Source organism: Gobius niger (assembly GCF_951799975.1).
Source record: "Gobius niger genome assembly, chromosome: 12".
NCBI classification, from domain to species: domain Eukaryota; kingdom Metazoa; phylum Chordata; class Actinopteri; order Gobiiformes; family Gobiidae; genus Gobius; species Gobius niger.
In genome coordinates, this window is record NC_136863.1 from 222,145 (window position 1) to 244,548 (window position 22,404).

Here is a 22,404-nt window from a genome sequence, read left to right on the forward strand (position 1 = left end):
TCTTGGGTTAAGGTTTGGTAGGACCTTGTTTCTTGATGGGTTAAGGTTTGGTAGGACCTTGTTTCTTGGGTTAGGGTTTGGTAGGACCTTGTTTCTTGGGTTAGGGTTTGGTAGGACCTTGTTTCTTGGGTTAAGGTTTGGTAGGACCTTGTTTCTTGGGTTAAGATTTGGTAAGACCTTGTTTCTTGGGTTAAGGTTTGGTAAGACCTTGTTTCTTGGGTTAAGGTTTGGTAGGACCTTGTTTCTTGGGTTAAGATTTGGTAAGACCTTGTTTCTTGGGTTAAGGTTTGGTAAGACCTTGTTTCTTGGGTTAAGGTTTGGTAGGACCTTGTTTCTTGGGTTAAGGTTTGGTAGCAGCTTGTTTCTTGGGTTAAGGTTTGGTAGGACCTTGTTTCTTGGGTTAAGGTTTGGTAGGACCTTGTTTCTTGTTGGGTTAGGGTTTGGTAGGACCTTGTTTCTTGGGTTAGGGTTTGGTAGGACCTTGTTTCTTGGGTTAAGGTTTGGTAGGACCTTGTTTCTTGGGTTAAGGTTTGGTAGGACCTTGTTTCTTGGGTTAGGGTTTGGTAGGACCTTGTTTCTTGGGTTAGGGTTTGGTAACAGCTTGTTTCTTGGGTTAAGGTTTGGTAAGACCTTGTTTCTTGGGTTAAGGTTTGGTAGGACCTTGTTTCTTGGGTTAAGGTTTGGTAGGACCTTGTTTCTTGGGTTAGGGTTTGGTAGGACCTTGTTTCTTGGGTTAGGGTTTGGTAACAGCTTGTTTCTTGGGTTAGGGTTTGGTAAGACCTTGTTTCTTGGGTTAAGGTTTGGTAAGACCTTGTTTCTTGGGTTAGGGTTTGGTAGCAGCTTGTTTCTTGGTTTAGGGTTTGGTAGCAGCTTGTTTCTTGGGTTAAGGTTTGGTTGGACCTTGTTTCTTGGGTTAGGGTTTGGTAGGACCTTGTTTCTTGATGGGTTAGGGTTTGGAAGGACCTTGTTTCTTGGGTTAGGGTTTGGTAGGACCTTGTTTCTTGGGTTAAGGTTTGGTAGGACCTTGTTTCTTGATGGGTTAAGGTTTGGTAGGACCTTGTTTCTTGGGTTAAGGTTTGGTAGGACCTTGTTTCTTGGGTTAGGGTTTGGTAGGACCTTGTTTCTTGGGTTAGGGTTTGGTAGGACCTTGTTTCTTGGGTGAAGGTTTGGTAGGACCTTGTTTCTTGGGTTAGGGTTTGGTAGGACCTTGTTTCTTGGGTGAAGGTTTGGTAGGACCTTGTTTCTTGGGTTAGGGTTTGGTAGGACCTTGTTTCTTGGGTGAAGGTTTGGTAGGACCTTGTTTCTTGGGTTAAGGTTTGGTAGGACCTTGTTTCTTGGGTGAAGGTTTGGTAGGACCTTGTTTCTTGGGTTAGGGTTTGGTAGGACCTTGTTTCTTGGGTTAAGGTTTGGAAGGACCTTGTTTCTTGGGTTAGGGTTTGGTAGGACCTTGTTTCTTGGGTTAGGGTTTGGTAGGACCTTGTTTCTTGGGTTAGGGTTTGGTAGGACCTTGTTTCTTGGGTTAAGGTTTGGTAGGACCTTGTTTCTTGGGTTAAGGTTTGGTAGGACCTTGTTTCTTGGGTTAAGGTTTGGTAGGACCTTGTTTCTTGGGTTAGGGTTTGGTAGGACCTTGTTTCTTGGGTTAAGGTTTGGTAGGACCTTGTTTCTTGGGTTAAGGTTTGGTAGGACCTTGTTTCTTGGGTTAGGGTTTGGAAGGACCTTGTTTCTTGATGGGTTAGGGTTTGGTAGGACCTTGTTTCTTGGGTTAGGGTTTGGTAGGACCTTGTTTCTTGGGTTAGGGTTTGGTAGGACCTTGTTTCTTGGGTTAAGGTTTGGTAGGACCTTGTTTCTTGGGTTAAGGTTTGGTAGGACCTTGTTTCTTGGGTTAAGGTTTCGTAGGACCTTGTTTTCTTGGGTTAAGGTTTGGTAAGACCTTGTTTCTTGGGTTAAGGTTTGGTAGGACCTTGTTTCTTGGGTTAGGGTTTGGTAGGACCTTGTTTCTTAGGTTAAGGTTTGGTAGGACCTTGTTTCTTGGGTTAGGGTTTGGTAGGACCTTGTTTCTTGATGGGTTAAGGTTTGGTAGGACCTTGTTTCTTAGGTTAAGGTTTGGTAGGACCTTGTTTTTTGGGTTAGGGTTTGGAAGGACCTTGTTTCTTGGGTTAGGGTTTGGTAGCAGCTTGTTTCTTGGGTTAGGGTTTGGAAGGACCTTGTTTCTTGGGTTAGGGTTTGGTAGGACCTTGTTTTTTGGGTTAGGGTTTGGAAGGACCTTGTTTCTTGGGTTAGGGTTTGGTAGCAGCTTGTTTCTTGGGTTAGGGTTTGGTAGGACATTGTTTCTTGGGTTAGGGTTTGGTAGGACCTTGTTTCTTGGGTTAGGGTTTGGTAGGACCTTGTTTCTTGGGTTAAGGTTTGGTAGGACCTTGTTTCTTGGGTTAAGGTTTGGTAGCATCTTGTTTCTTGGGTTAGGGTTTGGTAGGACCTTGTTTCTTGGGTTAGGGTTTGGTAGGACCTTGTTTCTTGGGTTAGGGTTTGGTAGGACCTTGTTTCTTGGGTTAAGGTTTGGTAGGACCTTGTTTCTTGGGTTAAGGTTTGGTAGGACCTTGTTTCTTGGGTTAGGGTTTGGTAGGACCTTGTTTCTTGGGTTAGGGTTTGGTAGCAGCTTGTTTCTTGGGTTAGGGTTTGGTAGGACCTTGTTTCTTGGGTTAGGGTTGGGTAGGACCTTGTTGGGTTAAGGTTTGGTAGGACCTTGTTTCTTGATGGGTTAGGGTTTGGTAGCACCTTGTTTCTTGGGTTAGGGTTTGGTAGGACCTTGTTTCTTGGGTTAGGGTTTGGTAGGACCTTGTTTCTTGGGTTAGGGTTTGGTAGGACCTTGTTTCTTGGGTTAGGGTTTGGTAGGACCTTGTTTCTTGGGTTAGGGTTTGGTAGGACCTTGTTTCTTGGGTTAGGGTTTGGTAGGACCTTGTTTCTTGGGTTAGGGTTTGGTAGGACCTTGTTTCTTGGGTTAAGGTTTGGTAGCACCTTGTTTCTTGGGTTAGGGTTTGGTAGGACCTTGTTTCTTGGGTTAAGGTTTGGTAGGACCTTGTTTCTTGGGTTAGGGTTTGGTAGGACCTTGTTTCTTGGGTTAGGGTTTGGTAGGACCTTGTTTCTTGTTGGGTTAAGGTTTGGTAGCACCTTGTTTCTTGGGTTAGGGTTTGGTAGGAACTTGTTTCTTGGGTTAAGGTTTGGTAGGACCTTGTTTCTTGATGGGTTAGGATTTGGTAGGACCTTGTTTCTTGTTGGGTTAGGGTTTGGTAGGACCTTGTTTCTTGGGTTAGGGTTTGGTAGGACCTTGTTTCTTAGGTTAAGGTTTGGTAGAACCTTGTTTCTTGGGTTAGGGTTTGGTAGCACCTTGTTTCTTGGGTTAAGGTTTGGTAGGACCTTGTTTCTTGGGTTAGGGTTTGGAAGGACCTTGTTTCTTGGGTTAAGGTTTGGTAGGACCTTGTTTCTTGGGTTAGGGTTTGGTAGGACCTTGTTTCTTGGGTTAGGGTTTGGTAGGACCTTGTTTCTTGGGTTAGGGTTTGGTAAGACCTTGTTTCTTGGGTTAGGGTTTGGAAGGACCTTGTTTCTTGGGTTAAGGTTTGGTAGGACCTTGTTTCTTAGGTTAAGGTTTGGTAGGACCTTGTTTCTTGGGTTAGGGTTTGGTAGGACCTTGTTTCTTGGGTTAGGGTTTGGAAGGACCTTGTTTCTTGGGTTAAGGTTTGGTAGGACCTTGTTTCTTGGGTTAGGGTTTGGAAGGACCTTGTTTCTTGGGTTAAGGTTTGGTAGGACCTTGTTTCTTAGGTTAAGGTTTGGTAGGACCTTGTTTCTTGGGTTAGGGTTTGGTAGGACCTTGTTTCTTGATGGGTTAAGGTTTGGTAGGACCTTGTTTCTTGGGTTAGGGTTTGGAAGGACCTTGTTTCTTGGGTTAAGGTTTGGAAGGACCTTGTTTCTTAGGTTAAGGTTTGGTAGGACCTTGTTTTTTGGGTTAGGGTTTGGAAGGACCTTGTTTCTTGGGTTAGGGTTTGGTAGCAGCTTGTTTCTTGGGTTAGGGTTTGGAAGGACCTTGTTTCTTGGGTTAGGGTTTGGAAGGACCTTGTTTCTTGGGTTAGGGTTTGGTAGGACCTTGTTTCTTGGGTTAGGGTTTGGTAGGACCTTGTTTCTTGGGTTAGGGTTTGGAAGGACCTTGTTTCTTGGGTTAGGGTTTGGTAGGACCTTGTTTCTTGGGTTAGGGTTTGGTAGGACCTTGTTTCTTGGGTTAGGGTTTGGTAGGACCTTGTTTCTTGGGTTAGGGTTTGGTAGGACCTTGTTTCTTGGGTTAGGGTTTGGTAGGACCTTGTTTCTTGGGTTAGGGTTTGGTAGGACCTTGTTTCTTGGGTTAGGGTTTGGTAGGACCTTGTTTCTTGGGTTAGGGTTTGGTCTGACCTTGTTTCTTGGGTTAGGGTTTGGTAGGACCTTGTTTCTTGTTGGGTTAAGGTTTGGTAGCACCTTGTTTCTTGGGTTAGGGTTTGGTAGGAACTTGTTTCTTGGGTTAGTTTGGTAGGACCTTGTTTCTTGATGGGTTAGGATTTGGTAGGACCTTGTTTCTTGATGGGTTAGGGTTTGGTTGGACCTTGTTTCTTGGGTTAAGGTTTGGTAGGACCTTGTTTCTTGGGTTAAGGTTTGGTAGGACCTTGTTTCTTGTTGGGTTAGGGTTTGGTAGGACCTTGTTTCTTGGGTTAGGGTTTGGTAGGACCTTGTTTCTTAGGTTAAGGTTTGGTAGAACCTTGTTTCTTGGGTTAAGGTTTGGTAGAACCTTGTTTCTTGGGTTAGGGTTTGGTAGGACCTTGTTTCTTGGGTTAAGGTTTGGTAGGACCTTGTTTCTTAGGTTAAGGTTTGGTAGCACCTTGTTTCTTGGGTTAAGGTTTGGAAGGACCTTGTTTCTTGGGTTAGGGTTTGGAAGGACCTTGTTTCTTGGGTTAAGGTTTGGTAGGACCTTGTTTCTTGGGTTAGGGTTTGGTAGGACCTTGTTTCTTGGGTTAGGGTTTGGTAGGACCTTGTTTCTTGGGTTAGGGTTTGGAAGGACCTTGTTTCTTAGGTTAAGGTTTGGTAGGACCTTGTTTCTTGGGTTAGGGTTTGGTAGGACCTTGTTTCTTGGGTTAAGGTTTGGTAGGACCTTGTTTCTTGGGTTAGGGTTTGGTAGGACCTTGTTTCTTAGGTTAAGGTTTGGTAGGACCTTGTTTTTTGGGTTAGGGTTTGGTAGGACCTTGTTTCTTAGGTTAAGGTTTGGTAGGACCTTGTTTCTTGGGTTAGGGTTTGGTAGGACCTTGTTTCTTGGGTTAGGGTTTGGTAGGACCTTGTTTCTTGATGGGTTAGGGTTTGGTAGGACCTTGTTTCTTGGGTTAGGGTTTGGTAGGACCTTGTTTCTTAGGTTAAGGTTTGGTAGGACCTTGTTTCTTGGGTTAAGGTTTGGTAGGACCTTGTTTCTTAGGTTAAGGTTTGGTAGGACCTTGTTTTTTGGGTTAGGGTTTGGAAGGACCTTGTTTCTTGGGTTAGGGTTTGGTAGCAGCTTGTTTCTTGGGTTAGGGTTTGGAAGGACCTTGTTTCTTGGGTTAGGGTTTGGAAGGACCTTGTTTCTTGGGTTAGGGTTTGGAAGGACCTTGTTTCTTGGGTTAGGGTTTGGTAGCACCTTGTTTCTTGGGTGAAGGTTTGGTAGGACCTTGTTTCTTGGGTTAGGGTTTGGTAGGACCTTGTTTCTTGGGTTAGGGTTTGGTAGGACCTTGTTTCTTGGGTTAGGGTTTGGTAGCACCTTGTTTCTTGGGTGAAGGTTTGGTAGGACCTTGTTTCTTGGGTTAGGGTTTGGTAGGACCTTGTTTCTTGGGTTAAGGTTTGGTAGGACCTTGTTTCTTGATGGGTTATGGTTTGGTAGCACCTTGTTTCTTGGGTTAAGGTTTGGTAGGACCTTGTTTCTTGGGTTAAGGTTTGGTAGGACCTTGTTTCTTGGGTTAAGGTATGGTAGGACCTTGTTTCTTGGGTTAAGGTTTGGTAGGACCTTGTTTCTTGATGGGTTAAGGTTTGGTAGGACCTTGTTTCTTGGGTTAGGGTTTGGTAGGACCTTGTTTCTTGGGTTAGGGTTTGGTAGGACCTTGTTTCTTGGGTTAGGGTTTGGTAGGACCTTGTTTCTTGGGTTAGGGTTTGGTAGGACCTTGTTTCTTGGGTTAGGGTTTGGTAGGACCTTGTTTCTTGGGTTAGGGTTTGGTAGCACCTTGTTTCTTGGGTTAAGGTTTGGTAGGACCTTGTTTCTTGGGTTAAGGTTTGGTAGCAGCTTGTTTCTTGGGTTAGGGTTTGGTAGGACCTTGTTTCTTGGGTTAAGGTTTGGTAGCACCTTGTTTCTTGGGTTAGGGTTTGGTAGGACCTTGTTTCTTGGGTTAAGGTTTGGTAGGACCTTGTTTCTTGGGTTAAGGTTTGGTAGGACCTTGTTTCTTGGGTTAGGGTTTGGTAGGACCTTGTTTCTTGGGTTAAGGTTTGGTAGGACCTTGTTTCTTGGGTTAAGGTTTGGTAGGACCTTGTTTCTTGGGTTAGGGTTTGGTAGGACCTTGTTTCTTGGGTTAAAGTTTGGTAGGACCTTGTTTCTTGGGTTAAGGTTTGGTAGCAGCTTGTTTCTTGGGTTAGGGTTTGGTAGGACCTTGTTTCTTGGGTTAAGGTTTGGTAGGACGTTGTTTCTTGGGTTAAGGTTTGGAAGGACCTTGTTTCTTGATGGGTTAAGGTTTGGTAGGACCTTGTTTCTTGGGTTAAGGTTTGGTAGCACCTTGTTTCTTGGGTTAGGGTTTGGTAGGACCTTGTTTCTTGGGTTAGGGTTTGGTAGGACCTTGTTTCTTGGGTTAAGGTTTGGTAGCAGCTTGTTTCTTGGGTTAGGGTTTGGTAGCACCTTGTTTCTTGGGTTAGGGTTTGGTAGGACCTTGTTTCTTGGGTTAAGGTTTGGTAGCACCTTGTTTCTTGGGTTAGGGTTTGGTAGGACCTTGTTTCTTGGGTTAAGGTTTGGTAGGACCTTGTTTCTTGGGTTAAGGTTTGGTAGGACCTTGTTTCTTGGGTTAGGGTTTGGTAGGACCTTGTTTCTTGGGTTAAGGTTTGGTAGGACCTTGTTTCTTGGGTTAGGGTTTGGTAGGACCTTGTTTCTTGGGTTAGGGTTTGGTAGGACCTTGTTTCTTGGGTTAAAGTTTGGTAGGACCTTGTTTCTTGGGTTAAGGTTTGGTAGCAGCTTGTTTCTTGGGTTAGGGTTTGGTAGGACCTTGTTTCTTGATGGGTTAGGGTTTGGTAGGACCTTGTTTCTTGGGTTAAGGTTTGGTAGCAGCTTGTTTCTTGGGTTAGGGTTTGGAAGGACCTTGTTTCTTGGGTTAAGGTTTGGTAGGACCTTGTTTCTTGGGTTAGGGTTTGGTAGGACCTTGTTTCTTGGGTTACGGTTTGGTAGGACCTTGTTTCTTGGGTTAGGGTTTGGTAGGACCTTGTTTCTTGTTGAGCTCCTCTTCGTCTCCGACCTCGTCCTCCGTGACCTCTGACCCTGTAGTGCACTCCTCGTCCTCCGACAGAAGTGACTGATGTTTCTGCGCAAACAGAGGGTGAAACACCTCAGACTTCAAGAACTGCGAGTTTCATCTGAAGCAGACGACGTACCAACTGAAGACTCCAGTTCTTCAGGAGAGAGAACTGCAGAAACAGAGAACATGATCAGTGACATCAGTGACATCACAGTGTGGGTCAGTGACATCACAGTGTGGGTCAGTGACATCACAGTGTGGCTCCGTGACATCACAGTGTGGGTCAGTGACATCACAGTGTGGGTCAGTGACATCACAGTGTGGGTCAGTGACATCACCCTGTGGGTCAGTGACATCACAGTGTGGGTCAGTGACATCACAGTGTGGGTCAGTGACATCACAGTGTGGGTCAGTGACATCACCCTGTGGGTCAGTGACATCACAGTGTGGGTCCGTGACATCACAGTGTGGGTCAGTGACATCACAGTGTGGGTCAGTGACATCACAGTGTGGGTCCGTGACATCACAGTGTGGGTCAGTGACATCACAGTGTGGGTCAGTGACATCACAGTGTGGGTCAGTGACATCACAGTGTGGGTCAGTGACATCACCCTGTGGGTCAGTGACATCACAGTGTGGGTCAGTGACATCACAGTGTGGGTCAGTGACATCACAGTGTGGGTCAGTGACATCACAGTGTGGGTCCGTGACATCACAGTGTGGGTCAGTGACATCACAGTGTGGGTCAGTGACATCACAGTGTGGATGACTCACCGTGGGTCCATCGGCGCGGCTCGGTCCGACCAGTGTGGGCTCCAGAAGAACCTCACAGTCCTGCAGCTTCTCCTCCGTCGTCCCCGCGCTGCAACAGCATGCTCACATTTAAGCTTTATCCAAGGTAGATATAGTAGTAGTAGTACCTGTAGTAGTAGTAGCAGTAGTAGTAGTAGCAGTAGTAGTACTAGTGCCTGTAGTACTCGTACCTGTGGTAGTGGTAGTAGTAGCAGTAGTTGTACTAGTACCTGTAGTACTCGTACCTGTCCTGCAGAGGGCTGTTGGCCACACAGATGGCGTCTCGGTGCAGCAGTAGTAGGTAGTTATAGTAGTAGTAGTACCTGTAGTACTCGTACCTGTAGTAGTAGCACCTGTAGTACTCGTACCTGTAGTAGTAGTACCTGTAGTACTTGTACCTGTAGTAGTAGTACCTGAAGTACTCGTACCTGTAGTAGTAGCACCTGTAGTACTCATACCTGTCCTGCAGAGGGCTGTTGGACACACAGACGGCGTCTCGGTGCAGCAGTAGTAGGTAGTTATAGTAGTAGTAGTACCTGTAGTACTCGTACCTGTAGTAGTAGTACCTGTAGTACTCGTACATGTAGTAGTAGTACCTGTAGTACTCGTACCTGTCCTGCAGAGGGCTGTTGGACACACAGACGGCGTCTCGGTGCAGCAGGAGGTCATTGAGGACTCTGGTCTGAGCCTCGTCTCCTTCAGACAAACTCACAATGTGGTCCCTCATCCTGCAGCCCTGAAAAGGTTTATCAGTCAGTCACCTGTACTTCTGTCACTCTCCAGCCATGAACATGGAATAAACATCTGATACACATACAATAAACAGTCATCAGTACATGGTTATTTTCAGGGAGTTCAGCTTCCGATGGCCTTGTGTATGAAACTGTTCTTCAGTCAATACAGCTCATTTTCCCCTTACTGCGGTCGTAGCTTGGGCATGGCGGTGAGTAAAGGTCGTACCTTGGGCGTGGCGGTGGGTCATGGCGGTGAGTAAAGGTTGTACCTTGGGCATGGAGGTGAGTAAAGGTCTTAGCTTGGGCGTGGCGGTGGGTCATGGCGGTGAGTAAAGGTCGTACCTTGGGCATGGCAGAGGCGTCGAAGCGCAGAACCTTCTGGGCGCAGCAGGGGTAAACCCCGGCTCCGTGGCGGCCCTTCTCTCCTGACCCGCCGTAGCGCACGCTGTCGGGATGGTACCGGCACTGGGTCAGCTCGCTCACCACAAACACCTGAGGAGACACAGCAACAGTGTTAGAGACTCACAACATTTAAACAGCTTTGGAGCAACGAAGAATCCTAACAGTACTAGTTCAATACCAATATCTGAACGATACTTTTTCAATGGGGGTTGGGGGTTAGGGCAGGGCTGTAGTACCTGTTGGGTTGGGGGTTAGGGCTGTAGTACCTGTTGGGTTGGGGGTTAGGGCAGGGCTGTAGTACCTGTTGGGTTGGGGGTTAGGGCAGGGCTGTAGTACCTGTTGGGTTGGGGGTTAGAGCAGGGCTGTAGTACCTGTTGGGGGTTAGGGCAGGGCTGTAATACCTGTTGGGTTGGGGGTTAGGGCAGGACTGTAGTACCTGTTGGGTTGGGGGTTAGGGCAGGGCTGTAGTACCTGTTGGGTTGGGGGTTAGGGCAGGGCTGTAGTACCTGTTGGGTTGGGGCAGGGCTGTAGTACCTGTTGAGTTGGGGGTTAGGGCAGGGCTGTAGTACCTGTTGGGTTGGGTGTTAGGGCAGGGCTGTAGTACCTGTTGGGTTGGGTGTTAGGGCAGGGCTGTAGTACCTGTTGAGTTGGGGGTTAGGGCAGGGCTGTAGTACCTGTTGGGTTGGGTGTTAGGGCAGGGCTGTAGTACCTGTTGGGTTGGGGGTTAGGGCAGGGCTGTAGTACCTGTTGGGTTGGGGGTTAGGACAGGGCTGTAGTACCTGTTGGGTTGGGGGTTAGGGCAGGGCTGTAGTACCTGTTGGGTTAGAGCAGGGCTGTAGTACCTGTTGGGTTGGGGGTTAGAGCAGGGCTGTAGTACCTGTTGGGTTGGGGGTTAGGGCAGGGCTGTAGTACCTGTTGGGTTGGGGGTTTGGGCAGGGCTGTAGTACCTGTTGGGTTGGGGGTTAGGGTTGTAGTACCTGTTGGGTTGGGGGTTAGGACAGGGCTGTAGTACCTGTTGGGTTGGGGGTTAGGGCAGGGCTGTAGTACCTGTTGGGTTGGGGGTTAGAGCAGGGCTGTAGTACCTGTTGGGTTGGGGGTTAGAGCAGGGCTGTAGTACCTGTTGGGTTGGGGGTTAGGGCAGGGCTGTAGTAGCTGTTGGGTTGGGGGTTAGGGCAGGGCTGTAGTACCTGTTGGGTTAAGGGTTAGGGCAGGGCTGTAGTAGCTGTTGGGTTGGGGGTTAGGGCAGGGCTGTAGTACCTGTTGGGTTGGGGGTTAGGGCAGGGCTATAGTACCTGTTGGGTTAGGGGTTAGGGCAGGGCTGTAGTACCTGTTGGGTCGGGGGTTAGGGCTGTAGTACCTGTTGGGTTGGGGGTTGGGGCAGGGCTGTAGTACCTGTTGGGTTGGGGGTTAGGGCAGGGCTGTAGTACCTGTTGGGTTGGGGGTTAGGGCAGGGCTGTAGTACCTGTTGGGTTGGGGGTTAGGGCTGTAGTACCTGTTGGGTTAGGGGTTAGGGCAGGGCTGTAGTACCTGTTGGGTTGGGGGTTAGGGCAGGGCTGTAGTGCCTGTTGGGTTGGGGGTTAGAGCAGGGCTGTAGTACCTGTTGGGTTGGGGGTTAGGGCAGGGCTGTAGTACCTGTTGGGTTAGGGCAGGGCTGTAGTACCTGTTGGGTTGGGGGTTAGGGCAGGGCTGTAGTACCTGTTGGGTTGGGGTTAGGGCAGGGCTGTAGTACCTGTTGGGTTGGGGTTAGGGCAGGGCTGTAGTACCTGTTGGGTTGGGGTTAGGGCAGGGCTGTAGTACCTGTTGGGTTGGGGGTTAGGGCTGTAGTACCTGTTGGGTTGGGGGTTGGGGCAGGGCTGTAGTACCTGTTGGGTTGGGGGTTAGGGCAGGGCTGTAGTACCTGTTGGGTTGGGGGTTAGGGCAGGGCTGTAGTACCTGTTGGGTTGGGGGTTAGGGCAGGGCTGTAGTACCTGTTGGGTTGGGGGTTAGAGCAGGGCTGTAGTACCTGTTGGGTTAGGGGTTAGGGCTGTAGTACCTGTTGGGTTGGGGGTTAGGGCAGGGCTGTAGTACCTGTTGGGTTGGGGGTTAGGGCTGTAGTACCTGTTGGGTTGGGGGTTAGGGCAGGGCTGTAGTACCTGTTGGGTTGGGGGTTAGGGCAGGGCTGTAGTACCTGTTGAGTTGGGGGTTAGGGCAGGGCTGTAGTACCTGTTGGGTTGGGGGTTAGGGCAGGGCTGTAGTACCTGTTGAGTTGGGGGTTAGGGCAGGGCTGTAGTACCTGTTGGGTTGGGGGTTAGGGCAGGGCTGTAGTACCTGTTGGGTTAGGGCAGGGCTGTAGTACCTGTTGGGTTGGGGGTTAGGGCAGGGCTGTAGTACCTGTTGAGTTGGGGGTTAGGGCAGGGCTGTAGTACCTGTTGGGTTGGGGGTTAGAGCAGGGCTGTAGTACCTGTTGGGTTGGGGGTTAGGGCTGTAGTACCTGTTGGGTTGGGGGTTAGGGCAGGGCTGTAGTACCTGTTGGGTTGGGGGTTAGAGCAGGGCTGTAGTACCTGTTGGGTTAGGGCAGGGCTGTAGTACCTGTTGGGTTGGGGGTTAGGGCAGGGCTGTAGTACCTGTTGGGTTGGGGGTTAGGGCAGGGCTGTAGTACCTGTTGGGTTGGGGGTTAGGGCAGGGCTGTAGTACCTGTTGGGTTGGGGGTTAGGGCAGGGCTGTAGTACCTGTTGGGTTGGGGGTTAGGGCAGGGCTGTAGTACCTGTTGGGTTGGGGGTTAGGGCAGGGCTGTAGTACCTGTTGGGTTGGGGGTTAGGGCAGGGCTGTAGTACCTGTTGGGTTGGGGGTTAGGGCAGGGCTGTAGTACCTGTTGGGTTGGGGGTTAGGGCAGGGCTGTAGTACCTGTTGGGTTGGGGGTTAGGGCAGGGCTGTAGTACCTGTTGAGTTGGGGGTTAGGGCAGGGCTGTAGTACCTGTTGGGTTGGGGGTTAGGGCAGGGCTGTAGTACCTGTTGGGTTAGGGCAGGGCTGTAGTACCTGTTGGGTTGGGGGTTAGGGCAGGGCTGTAGTACCTGTTGGGTTGGGGGTTAGGGCAGGGCTGTAGTACCTGTTGAGTTGGGGGTTAGGGCAGGGCTGTAGTACCTGTTGGGTTGGGGGTTAGAGCAGGGCTGTAGTACCTGTTGGGTTAGGGCAGGGCTGTAGTACCTGTTGGGTTGGGGGTTAGGGCAGGGCTGTAGTACCTGTTGGGTTGGGGGTTAGGGCAGGGCTGTAGTACCTGTTGGGTTGGGGGTTAGGGCAGGGCTGTAGTACCTGTTGGGTTGGGGGTTAGGGCAGGGCTGTAGTACCTGTTGGGTTGGGGGTTAGGGCAGGGCTGTAGTACCTGTTGGGTTGGGGGTTAGGACAGGGCTGTAGTACCTGTTGGGTTGGGGGTTAGGGCAGGGCTGTAGTACCTGTTGGGTTGGGGGTTAGGGCAGAGCTGTAGTACCTGTTGGGTTAGGGCAGGGCTGTAGTACCTGTTGGGTTGGGGGTTAGGGCAGGGCTGTAGTACCTGTTGGGTTGGGGGTTAGGGCAGGGCTGTAGTACCTGTTGGGTTGGGGGTTAGGACAGGGCTGTAGTACCTGTTGGGTTGGGGGTTAGGGCAGGGCTGTAGTACCTGTTGGGTTGGGGGTTAGGGCAGGGCTGTAGTACCTGTTGGGTTGGGGGTTAGGGCAGGGCTGTAGTACCTGTTGGGTTGGGGGTTAGAGCAGGGCTGTAGTACCTGTTGGGTTGGGGGTTAGGGCAGAGCTGTAGTACCTGTTGGGTTGGGGGTTAGAGCAGGGCTGTAGTACCTGTTGAGTTGGGGGTTAGGGCAGGGCTGTAGTACCTGTTGGGTTGGGGGTTAGGGCAGGGCTGTAGTACCTGTTGGGTTGGGGGTTAGGGCAGGGCTGTAGTACCTGTTGGGTTGGGGGTTAGGGCAGGGCTGTAGTACCTGTTGGGTTGGGGGTTAGGGCTGTAGTACCTGTTGGGTTGGGGGTTAGGGCAGGGCTGTAGTACCTGTTGGGTTGGGGGTTAGGACAGGGCTGTAGTACCTGTTGAGTTGGGGGTTAGAATAGGGCTGTAGTACCTGTTGAGTTGGGGGTTAGGGCAGGGCTGTAGTACCTGTTGGGTTAGGGGTTAGGGCAGGGCTGTAGTACCTGTTGGGTTAGGGGTTAGGGCAGGGCTGTAGTACCTGTTGGGTTGGGGGTTAGGGCAGGGCTGTAGTACCTGTTGGGTTGGGGTTAGGGCAGGGCTGTAGTACCTGTTGGGTTGGGGGTTAGGGCAGGGCTGTAGTACCTGTTGGGTTGGGGGTTAGGGCAGGGCTGTAGTACCTGTTGGGTTGGGGGTTAGAGCAGGGCTGTAGTACCTGTTGGGTTGGGGGTTGGGGCAGGGCTGTAGTACCTGTTGGGTTGGGGGTTAGGACAGGGCTGTAGTACCTGTTGGGTTGGGGGTTAGGGCAGGGCTGTAGTACCTGTTGGGTTGGGGGTTAGGGCAGGGCTGTAGTACCTGTTGAGTTGGGGGTTAGGGCAGGGCTGTAGTACCTGTTGGGGGTTAGGGCAGGGCTGTAATACCTGTTGGGGGTTAGGGCTGTAGTACCTGTTGAGTTGGGGTTAGGGCAGGGCTGTAGTACCTGTTGGGTTGGGGGTTAGGGCAGGGCTGTAGTACCTGTTGAGTTGGGGGTTAGGGCAGGGCTGTAGTACCTGTTGGGTTGGGGGTTAGGGCAGGGCTGTAGTACCTGTTGGGTTGGGGGTTAGGGCAGAGCTGTAGTACCTGTTGAGTTGGGGGTTAGGGCAGGGCTGTAGTACCTGTTGGGTTGGGGGTTAGGGCAGGGCTGTAGTACCTGTTGGGTTGGGGTTAGGGCAGGGCTGTAGTACCTGTTGAGTTGGGGGTTAGGGCAGGGCTGTAGTACCTGTTGAGTTGGGGGTTAGGGCAGGGCTGTAGTACCTGTTGGGTTGGGGTTAGGGCAGGGCTGTAGTACCTGTTGGGTTGGGGGTTAGGGCAGGGCTGTAGTACCTGTTGGGTTGGGGGTTAGGGCAGGGCTGTAGTACCTGTTGGGTTGGGGGTTAGAGCAGGGCTGTAGTACCTGTTGGGTTGGGGGTTAGGGCAGGGCTGTAGTACCTGTTGGGTTGGGGGTTAGAACAGGGCTGTAGTACCTGTTGGGTTGGGGGTTAGAGCAGGGCTGTAGTACCTGTTGGGTTGGGGGTTAGAGCAGGGCTGTAGTACCTGTTGGGTTGGGGGTTAGAGCAGGGCTGTAGTACCTGTTGGGTTGGGGGTTAGGGCAGGGCTGTAGTACCTGTTGGGTTGGGGGTTAGGGCAGGGCTGTAGTACCTGTTGGGTTGGGGGTTAGGGCAGGGCTGTAGTACCTGTTGGGTTGGGGGTTAGGGCAGGGCTGTAGTACCTGTTGGGTTGGGGGTTAGAGCAGGGCTGTAGTACCTGTTGGGTTGGGGGTTAGGGCAGGGCTGTAGTACCTGTTGGGTTGGGGGTTAGGGCTGTAGTACCTGTTGGGTTGGGGGTTAGGGCAGGGCTGTAGTACCTGTTGGGTTGGGGGTTAGGGCAGGGCTGTAGTACCTGTTGAGTTAGGGGTTAGGGCAGGGCTGTAGTACCTGTTGAGTTAGGGGTTAGGACAGGGCTGTAGTACCTGTTGGGTTGGGGGTTAGGGCAGGGCTGTAGTACCTGTTGGGTTGGGGGTTAGGGCAGGGCTGTAGCACCTGTTGGGTTGGGGTTAGGGCAGGACTGTAGTACCTGTTGGGTTGGGGGTTAGGGCAGGGCTGTAGTACCTGTTGGGTTGGGGGTTAGGGCGGGGCTGTAGTACCTGTTGGGTTGGGGGTTAGGACAGGGCTGTAGTACCTGTTTGGTTGGGGGTTAGAGCAGGGCTGTAGTACCTGTTGGGTTGGGGGTTAGGACAGGGCTGTAGTACCTGTTGGGTTGGGGGTTAGGGCGGGGCTGTAGTACCTGTTGGGTTGGGGGTTAGGACAGGGCTGTAGTACCTGTTTGGTTGGGGGTTAGGGCAGGGCTGTAGTACCTGTTGGGTTGGGGGTTAGAGCAGGGCTGTAGTACCTGTTTGGTTGGGGGTTAGAGCAGGGCTGTAGTACCTGTTGGGTTGGGGGTTAGGACAGGGCTGTAGTACCTGTTGGGTTGGGGGTTAGGGCAGGGCTGTAGTACCTGTTGGGTTGGGGGTTAGGGCAGGGCTGTAGTACCTGTTGGGTTGGGGGTTAGGGCAGGGCTGTAGTACCTGTTGGGTTGGGGGTTAGGGCAGGGCTGTAGTACCTGTTGGGTTGGGGGTTAGGGCAGGGCTGTAGTACCTGTTGGGTTGGGGGTTAGGGCAGGGCTGTAGTACCTGTTGGGTTGGGGGTTAGAGCAGGGCTGTAGTACCTGTTGGGTTGGGGGTTAGGGCAGGGCTGTAGTACCTGTTGGGTTGGGGGTTAGGGCAGGGCTGTAGTACCTGTTGGGTTGGGGGTTAGGGCAGGGCTGTAGTAGCTGTTGGGTTGGGGGTTAGGGCAGGGCTGTAGTACCTGTTGGGTTAGGGGTTAGGGCAGGGCTGTAGTACCTGTTGGGTTGGGGGTTAGGGCAGGGCTGTAGTACCTGTTGGGTTGGGGGTTAGGGCTGTAGTACCTGTTGGGTTGGGGGTTAGGACAGGGCTGTAGTACCTGTTGAGTTGGGGGTTAGAGCAGGACTGTAGTACCTGTTGGGTTGGGGGTTAGGGCAGGGCTGTAGTACCTGTTGAGTTGGGGGTTAGGGCTGTAGTATCTGTTGGGTTGGGGGTTAGGGCAGGGCTGTAGTACCTGTTGGGTTGGGGGTTAGGGCTGTAGTACCTGTTGGGTTAGGGGTTAGGGCAGGGCTGTAGTACCTGTTGGGTTAGGGGTTAGGGCAGGACTGTAGTACCTGTTGGGTTGGGGGTTAGGACAGGGCTGTAGTACCTGTTGGGTTAGGGGTTAGGGCAGGACTGTAGTACCTGTTGGGTTGGGGGTTAGGGCAGGGCTGTAGTACCTGTTGGGTTGGGGGTTAGGGCTGTAGTACCTGTTGGGTTGGGGGTTAGGACAGGGCTGTAGTACCTGTTGGGTTGGGGGTTAGGGCAGGGCTGTAGTACCTGTTGGGTTGGGGGTTAGGGCAGGGCTGTAGTACCTGTTGAGTTGGGGGTTAGAGCAGGGCTGTAGTACCTGTTGGGTTAGGGCAGGGCTGTAGTACCTGTTGAGTTGGGGGTTAGAGCAGGGCTGTAGTACCTGTTGGGTTAGGACAGGGCTGTAGTACCTGTTGGGTTGGGGGTTAGGGCAGGGCTGTAGTACCTGTTGAGTTGGGGGTTAGGGCTGTAGTACCTGTTGGGTTGGGGGTTAGGGCAGGGCTGTAGTACCTGTTGAGTTGGGGGTTAGAGCAGGACTGTAGTACCTGTTGGGTTGGGGGTTAGGGCAGGGCTGTAGTACCTGTTGGGTTAGGGTTAGGACAGGGCTGTAGTACCTGTTGGGTTGGGGGTTAGGACAGGGCTGTAGTACCTGTTGGGTTGGGGGTTAGGGCTGTAGTACCTGTTGGGTTGGGGGTTAGGACAGGGCTGTAGTACCTGTTGAGTTGGGGGTTAGAGCAGGACTGTAGTACCTGTTGGGTTGGGGGTTAGGACAGGGCTGTAGTACCTGTTGGGTTGGGGGTTAGGGCAGGGCTGTAGTACCTGTTGGGTTGGGGGTTAGGGCAGGGCTGTAGTACCTGTTGAGTTGGGGGCTAGGGCTGTAGTACCTGTTGGGTTGGGGGCTAGGGCTGTAGTACCTGTTGGGTTGGGGGTTAGGGCTGTAGTACCTGTTGGGTTGGGGGTTAGGGCAGGGCTGTAGTACCTGTTGAGTTGGGGGCTAGGGCTGTAGTACCTGTTGGGTTGGGGGTTAGGGCTGTAGTACCTGTTGGGTTGGGGGTTAGGGCAGGGCTGTAGTACCTGTTGGGTTGGGGCAGGGCTGTAGTACCTGTTGGCAGCGGGAGCAGCTCAGGTGGTTGATGGTTCCCCAGATCCTCCAATATACCAGGACCCAGGACTTCAGCTCCTCAAACAGGTCTGAGAGGAACTCATGCACATCCCAGGACTTCTGTCTGAGAGGCACACATTTACACACCTGTACACACACCTGTAGACACACCTGTCCACATCTGCACACATCTGCACACACCTGCACACCTGTACAGGTGTTAGGGTTAGGTTAGGGTCTAATACCTGGTGTGGGTGTAGATGATGTCTCCTCGTTGGTTCACGTTGATTTTTCCGGGGACGCAGCTGATTTTTCTCTCCGTGTCTTTGGTCAGAAGCTTCAGGCACAGACCACACCTGAAACGAGCGTGAAACGCACTGAGACCAGTGTTTCTAATCACTTTGAATCCAGCCTTATTCTCACTGAGGTGAGTTTTCTTAAGGCGTCCCTGGGACTGACTCTCCTCTCCTGCCTGGCAAAGCATGTTGGTGTTCAGGGCACTGTCCTGCAGTGACTCAGGTCCTGCCTGACTGACCAGAGCTTTAATTCCTCCTTCTCTGCACTGCTGTCATCTGGGAAGCCACAGGGTTCCATCCTTGGCCTGGTCCTGTTCTCACTTTACATGACAGGTCCAATATTGCCAAAACTAATTTGTCCTTCCATCTTTACGCTGATGATGTCCAGGTCTCTTTACCGGTGCTCCCGAACACTGCCTCTGCCATTGACTCCCTCCATTTTAAATGGTTTCATTTCTCTGTGACGCACTTTGGTCTTCCTGCTGTAGTTAACTTATATAGGCTATAGAAAGCTATAGAAATACACTGTGATTGTAGTTCAGTGCTATAGAAATACACTGTGATTGTAGTTAGTGCTATAGAAATACACTTTGATTGTAGTTAAGTGCTATAGAAATACACTGTGATTGTAGTTAAGTGCTATAGAAATACACTGTGATTGTAGTTCAGTGCTATAGAAATACACTGATTGTAGTTCAGTGCTATAGAAATACACTTTGATTGTAGTTCAGTGCTATAGAAATACACTGTGATTGTAGTTAGTGCTATAGAAATACACTTTGATTGTAGTTAAGTGCTATAGAAATACACTGTGATTGTAGTTAAGTGCTATAGAAATACACTGTGATTGTAGTTCAGTGCTATAGAAATACACTGATTGTAGTTCAGTGCTATAGAAATACACTTTGATTGTAGTTCAGTGCTATAGAAATACACTGTGATTGTAGTTAAGTGCTATAGAAATACACTGTGATTGTAGTTCAGTGCTATAGAAATACACTGATTGTAGTTCAGTGCTATAGAAATACACTGATTGTAGTTCAGTGCTATAGAAATACACTGTGATTGTAGTTAAGTGCTATAGAAATACACTGTGATTGTAGTTCAGTGCTATAGAAATACACTGTGATTGTAGTTAAGTGCTATAGAAATACACTTTGATTGTAGTTCAGTGCTATAGAAATACACTCTGATTGTAGTTCAGTGCTATAGAAATACACTCTGATTGTAGTTCAGTGCTATAGAAATACACTGTGATTGTAGTTAAGTGCTATAGAAATACACTGTGATTGTAGTTCAGTGCTATAGAAATACACTCTGATTGTAGTTCAGTGCTATAGAAATACACTGTGATTGTAGTTCAGTGCTATAGAAATACACTGTGATTGTAGTTCAGTGCTATAGAAATACACTGTGATTGTAGTTCAGTGCTATAGAAATACACTCTGATTGTAGTTCAGTGCTATAGAAATACACTGTGATTGTAGTTCAGTGCTATAGAAATACACTGTGATTGTAGTTAAGTGCTATAGAAATAAACTGTGATTGTAGTTCAGTGCTATAGAAATACACTGTGATTGTAGTTAAGTGCTATAGAAATACACTGTGATTGTAGTTAGTGCTATAGAAATACACTGTGATTGTAGTTAAGTGCTATAGAAATACACTGTGATTGTAGTTAGTGCTATAGAAATACACTGTGATTGTAGTTCAGTGCTATAGAAATACACTGTGATCGGTTGCTCACCTGTAGAGCGTGGAGGCGTTTCCCGGGGAGTCTTTGTTCTGCTGCTGCGGCTGGAACAGACTCTCGATCTTCTTCTGGAACAGTTTGCTGCAGAGAGAGGTCAGTGTCAGGGATGCACTGATCCGATACTGAATCAGAAATTTACTATTGTCAGGAATTACAAGGTTCAATCATGCAACATAAAACATAGAACACATAACTTAGATAAATAATAAACTTACAACTATAATGTGTGAGTGTCACAGATGTGCAGTAGTGTCACAGATGTGCAGTAGAGTCACAGATGTGCAGTAGTGTCACAGATGTGCAGTAGTGTCACAGATGTGCAGTAGAGTCACAGATGTGCAGTAGAGTCACAGATGTGCAGTAGAGTCACAGATGTGCAGTAGAGTCACAGATGTGCAGTAGAGTCACAGATGTGCAGTAGAGTCACAGATGTGCAGTAGAGTCACAGATGTGCAGTAGAGTCACAGATGTGCAGTAGAGTCACAGATGTGCAGTAGAGTCACAGATGTGCAGTAGAGTCACAGATGTGCAGTAGTGTCACAGATGTGCAGTAGAGTCACAGATGTGCAGTAGTGTCACAGATGTGCAGTAGAGTCACAGATGTGCAGTAGTGTCACAGATGTGCAGTAGTGTCACAGATGTGCAGTAGTGTCACAGATGTGCAGTAGAGTCACAGATGTGCAGTAGTGTCACAGATGTGCAGTAGAGTCACAGATGTGCAGTAGTGTCACAGATGTGCAGTAGAGTCACAGATGTGCAGTAGAGTCACAGATGTGCAGTAGAGTCACAGATGTGCAGTAGTGTCACAGATGTGCAGTAGAGTCACAGATGTGCAGTAGTGTCACAGATGTGCAGTAGAGTCACAGATGTGCAGTAGTGTCACAGATGTGCAGTAGTGTCACAGATGTGCAGTAGTGTCACAGATGTGCAGTAGTGTCACAGATGTGCAGTAGTGTCACAGATGTGCAGTAGTGTCACAGATGTGCAGTAGTGTCACAGATGTGCAGTAGTGTCACAGATGTGCAGTAGTGTCATGTGCAGTAGTGTCACAGATGTGCAGTAGTGTCACAGATGTGCAGTAGTGTCACAGATGTGCAGTAGTGTCAGAGATGTGCAGTAGAGTCACAGATGTGCAGTAGTGTCACAGATGTGCAGTAGTGTCACAGATGTGCAGTAGAGTCACAGATGTGCAGTAGAGTCACAGATGTGCAGTAGTGTCACAGATGTGCAGTAGTGTCACAGATGTGCAGTAGTGTCACAGATGTGCAGTAGTGTCACAGATGTGCAGTAGTGTCACAGATGTGCAGTAGTGTCACAGATGTGCAGTAGTGTCACAGATGTGCAGTAGTGTCACAGATGTGCAGCAGTGTCACAGATGTGCAGTAGTGTCACAGATGTGCAGTAGTGTCACAGATGTGCAGTAGAGTCACAGATGTGCAGTAGTGTCACAGATGTGCAGTAGTGTCACAGATGTGCAGTAGAGTCACAGATGTGCAGTAGAGTCACAGATGTGCAGTAGTGTCACAGATGTGCAGTAGTGTCACAGATGTGCAGTAGTGTCACAGATGTGCAGTAGAGTCACAGATGTGCAGTAGTGTCACAGATGTGCAGTAGTGTCACAGATGTGCAGTAGTGTCACAGATGTGCAGTAGTGTCATGTGCAGTAGTGTCACAGATGTGCAGTAGTGTCACAGATGTGCAGTAGTGTCACAGATGTGCAGTAGTGTCACAGATGTGCAGTAGTGTCATGTGCAGTAGTGTCACAGATGTGCAGTAGTGTCACAGATGTGCAGTAGTGTCACAGATGTGCAGTAGTGTCAGAGATGTGCAGTAGAGTCACAGATGTGCAGTAGTGTCACAGATGTGCAGTAGTGTCACAGATGTGCAGTAGTGTCACAGATGTGCAGTAGTGTCACAGATGTGCAGTAGTGTCACAGATGTGCAGTAGTGTCACAGATGTGCAGTAGTGTCACAGATGTGCAGTAGTGTCACAGATGTGCAGTAGAGTCACAGATGTGCAGTAGAGTCACAGATGTGCAGTAGAGTCACAGATGTGCAGTAGTGTCACAGATGTGCAGTAGTGTCACAGATGTGCAGTAGTGTCACAGATGTGCAGTAGTGTCACAGATGTGCAGTAGTGTCACAGATGTGCAGCAGTGTCACAGATGTGCAGTAGTGTCACAGATGTGCAGTAGTGTCACAGATGTGCAGTAGAGTCACAGATGTGCAGTAGTGTCACAGATGTGCAGTAGTGTCACAGATGTGCAGTAGTGTCACAGATGTGCAGTAGAGTCACAGATGTGCAGTAGTGTCACAGATGTGCAGTAGAGTCACAGATGTGCAGTAGAGTCACAGATGTGCAGTAGTGTCACAGATGTGCAGTAGAGTCACAGATGTGCAGTAGTGTCACAGATGTGCAGTAGTGTCACAGATGTGCAGTAGTGTCACAGATGTGCAGTAGAGTCACAGATGTGCAGTAGAGTCACAGATGTGCAGTAGTGTCACAGATGTGCAGTAGTGTCACAGATGTGCAGTAGTGTCACAGATGTGCAGTAGTGTCATGTGCAGTAGTGTCACAGATGTGCAGTAGTGTCACAGATGTGCAGTAGAGTCACAGATGTGCAGTAGTGTCACAGATGTGCAGTAGTGTCACAGATGTGCAGTAGTGTCACAGATGTGCAGTAGTGTCACAGATGTGCAGTAGAGTCACAGATGTGCAGTAGTGTCACAGATGTGCAGTAGTGTCACAGATGTGCAGTAGTGTCATGTGCAGTAGTGTCACAGATGTGCAGTAGTGTCACAGATGTGCAGTAGTGTCACAGATGTGCAGTAGTGTCACAGATGTGCAGTAGTGTCACAGATGTGCAGTAGAGTCACAGATGTGCAGTAGTGTCACAGATGTGCAGTAGTGTCACAGATGTGCAGTAGTGTCACAGATGTGCAGTAGTGTCATGTGCAGTAGTGTCACA

At 49.8% G+C, this 22,404-nt stretch overlaps 1 protein-coding gene and 1 long non-coding RNA gene across 4 annotated transcripts in view; one reads left to right on the forward strand and one right to left on the reverse strand.

Moving 5' to 3' along the window:
* Window positions 1-22,404, reverse strand: part of sanbr (SANT and BTB domain regulator of CSR) — a 47,309-nt gene that overhangs the window by 3,539 nt on the left and 21,366 nt on the right. Inside the window, exons 8-16 of one of the 2 annotated variants that reach the window (XM_079568064.1) lie at window positions 19,430-19,516; window positions 17,632-17,742; window positions 17,387-17,510; window positions 9,392-9,541; window positions 8,927-9,051; window positions 8,298-8,385; window positions 7,660-7,692; window positions 7,490-7,589; window positions 3,172-3,291 (exon numbers count right to left, since the gene is read on the reverse strand). In XM_079568064.1, coding sequence (XP_079424190.1) covers window positions 3,275-3,291; window positions 7,490-7,589; window positions 7,660-7,692; window positions 8,298-8,385; window positions 8,927-9,051; window positions 9,392-9,541; window positions 17,387-17,510; window positions 17,632-17,742; window positions 19,430-19,516 — 835 coding nt within the window. In that variant the 3' untranslated portion in view covers window positions 3,172-3,274. Of the gene's footprint in view, window positions 1-3,171; window positions 3,292-7,489; window positions 7,590-7,659; window positions 7,693-8,297; window positions 8,386-8,926; window positions 9,052-9,391; window positions 9,542-17,386; window positions 17,511-17,631; window positions 17,743-19,429; window positions 19,517-22,404 lie in introns of those variants that run through there. The other variant, XM_079568063.1, reaches the window with a different exon arrangement.
* LOC306971229 lies at window positions 363-4,754 on the forward strand. 2 transcript variants are annotated; one of them, XR_013793447.1, is made up of 3 exons: window positions 363-438; window positions 3,214-3,309; window positions 4,670-4,754. It is a non-coding gene; the product is annotated as an uncharacterized lncRNA (long non-coding RNA). The 2 variants fall into 2 exon arrangements; XR_013793448.1 differs by having other exon boundaries at window positions 388-468.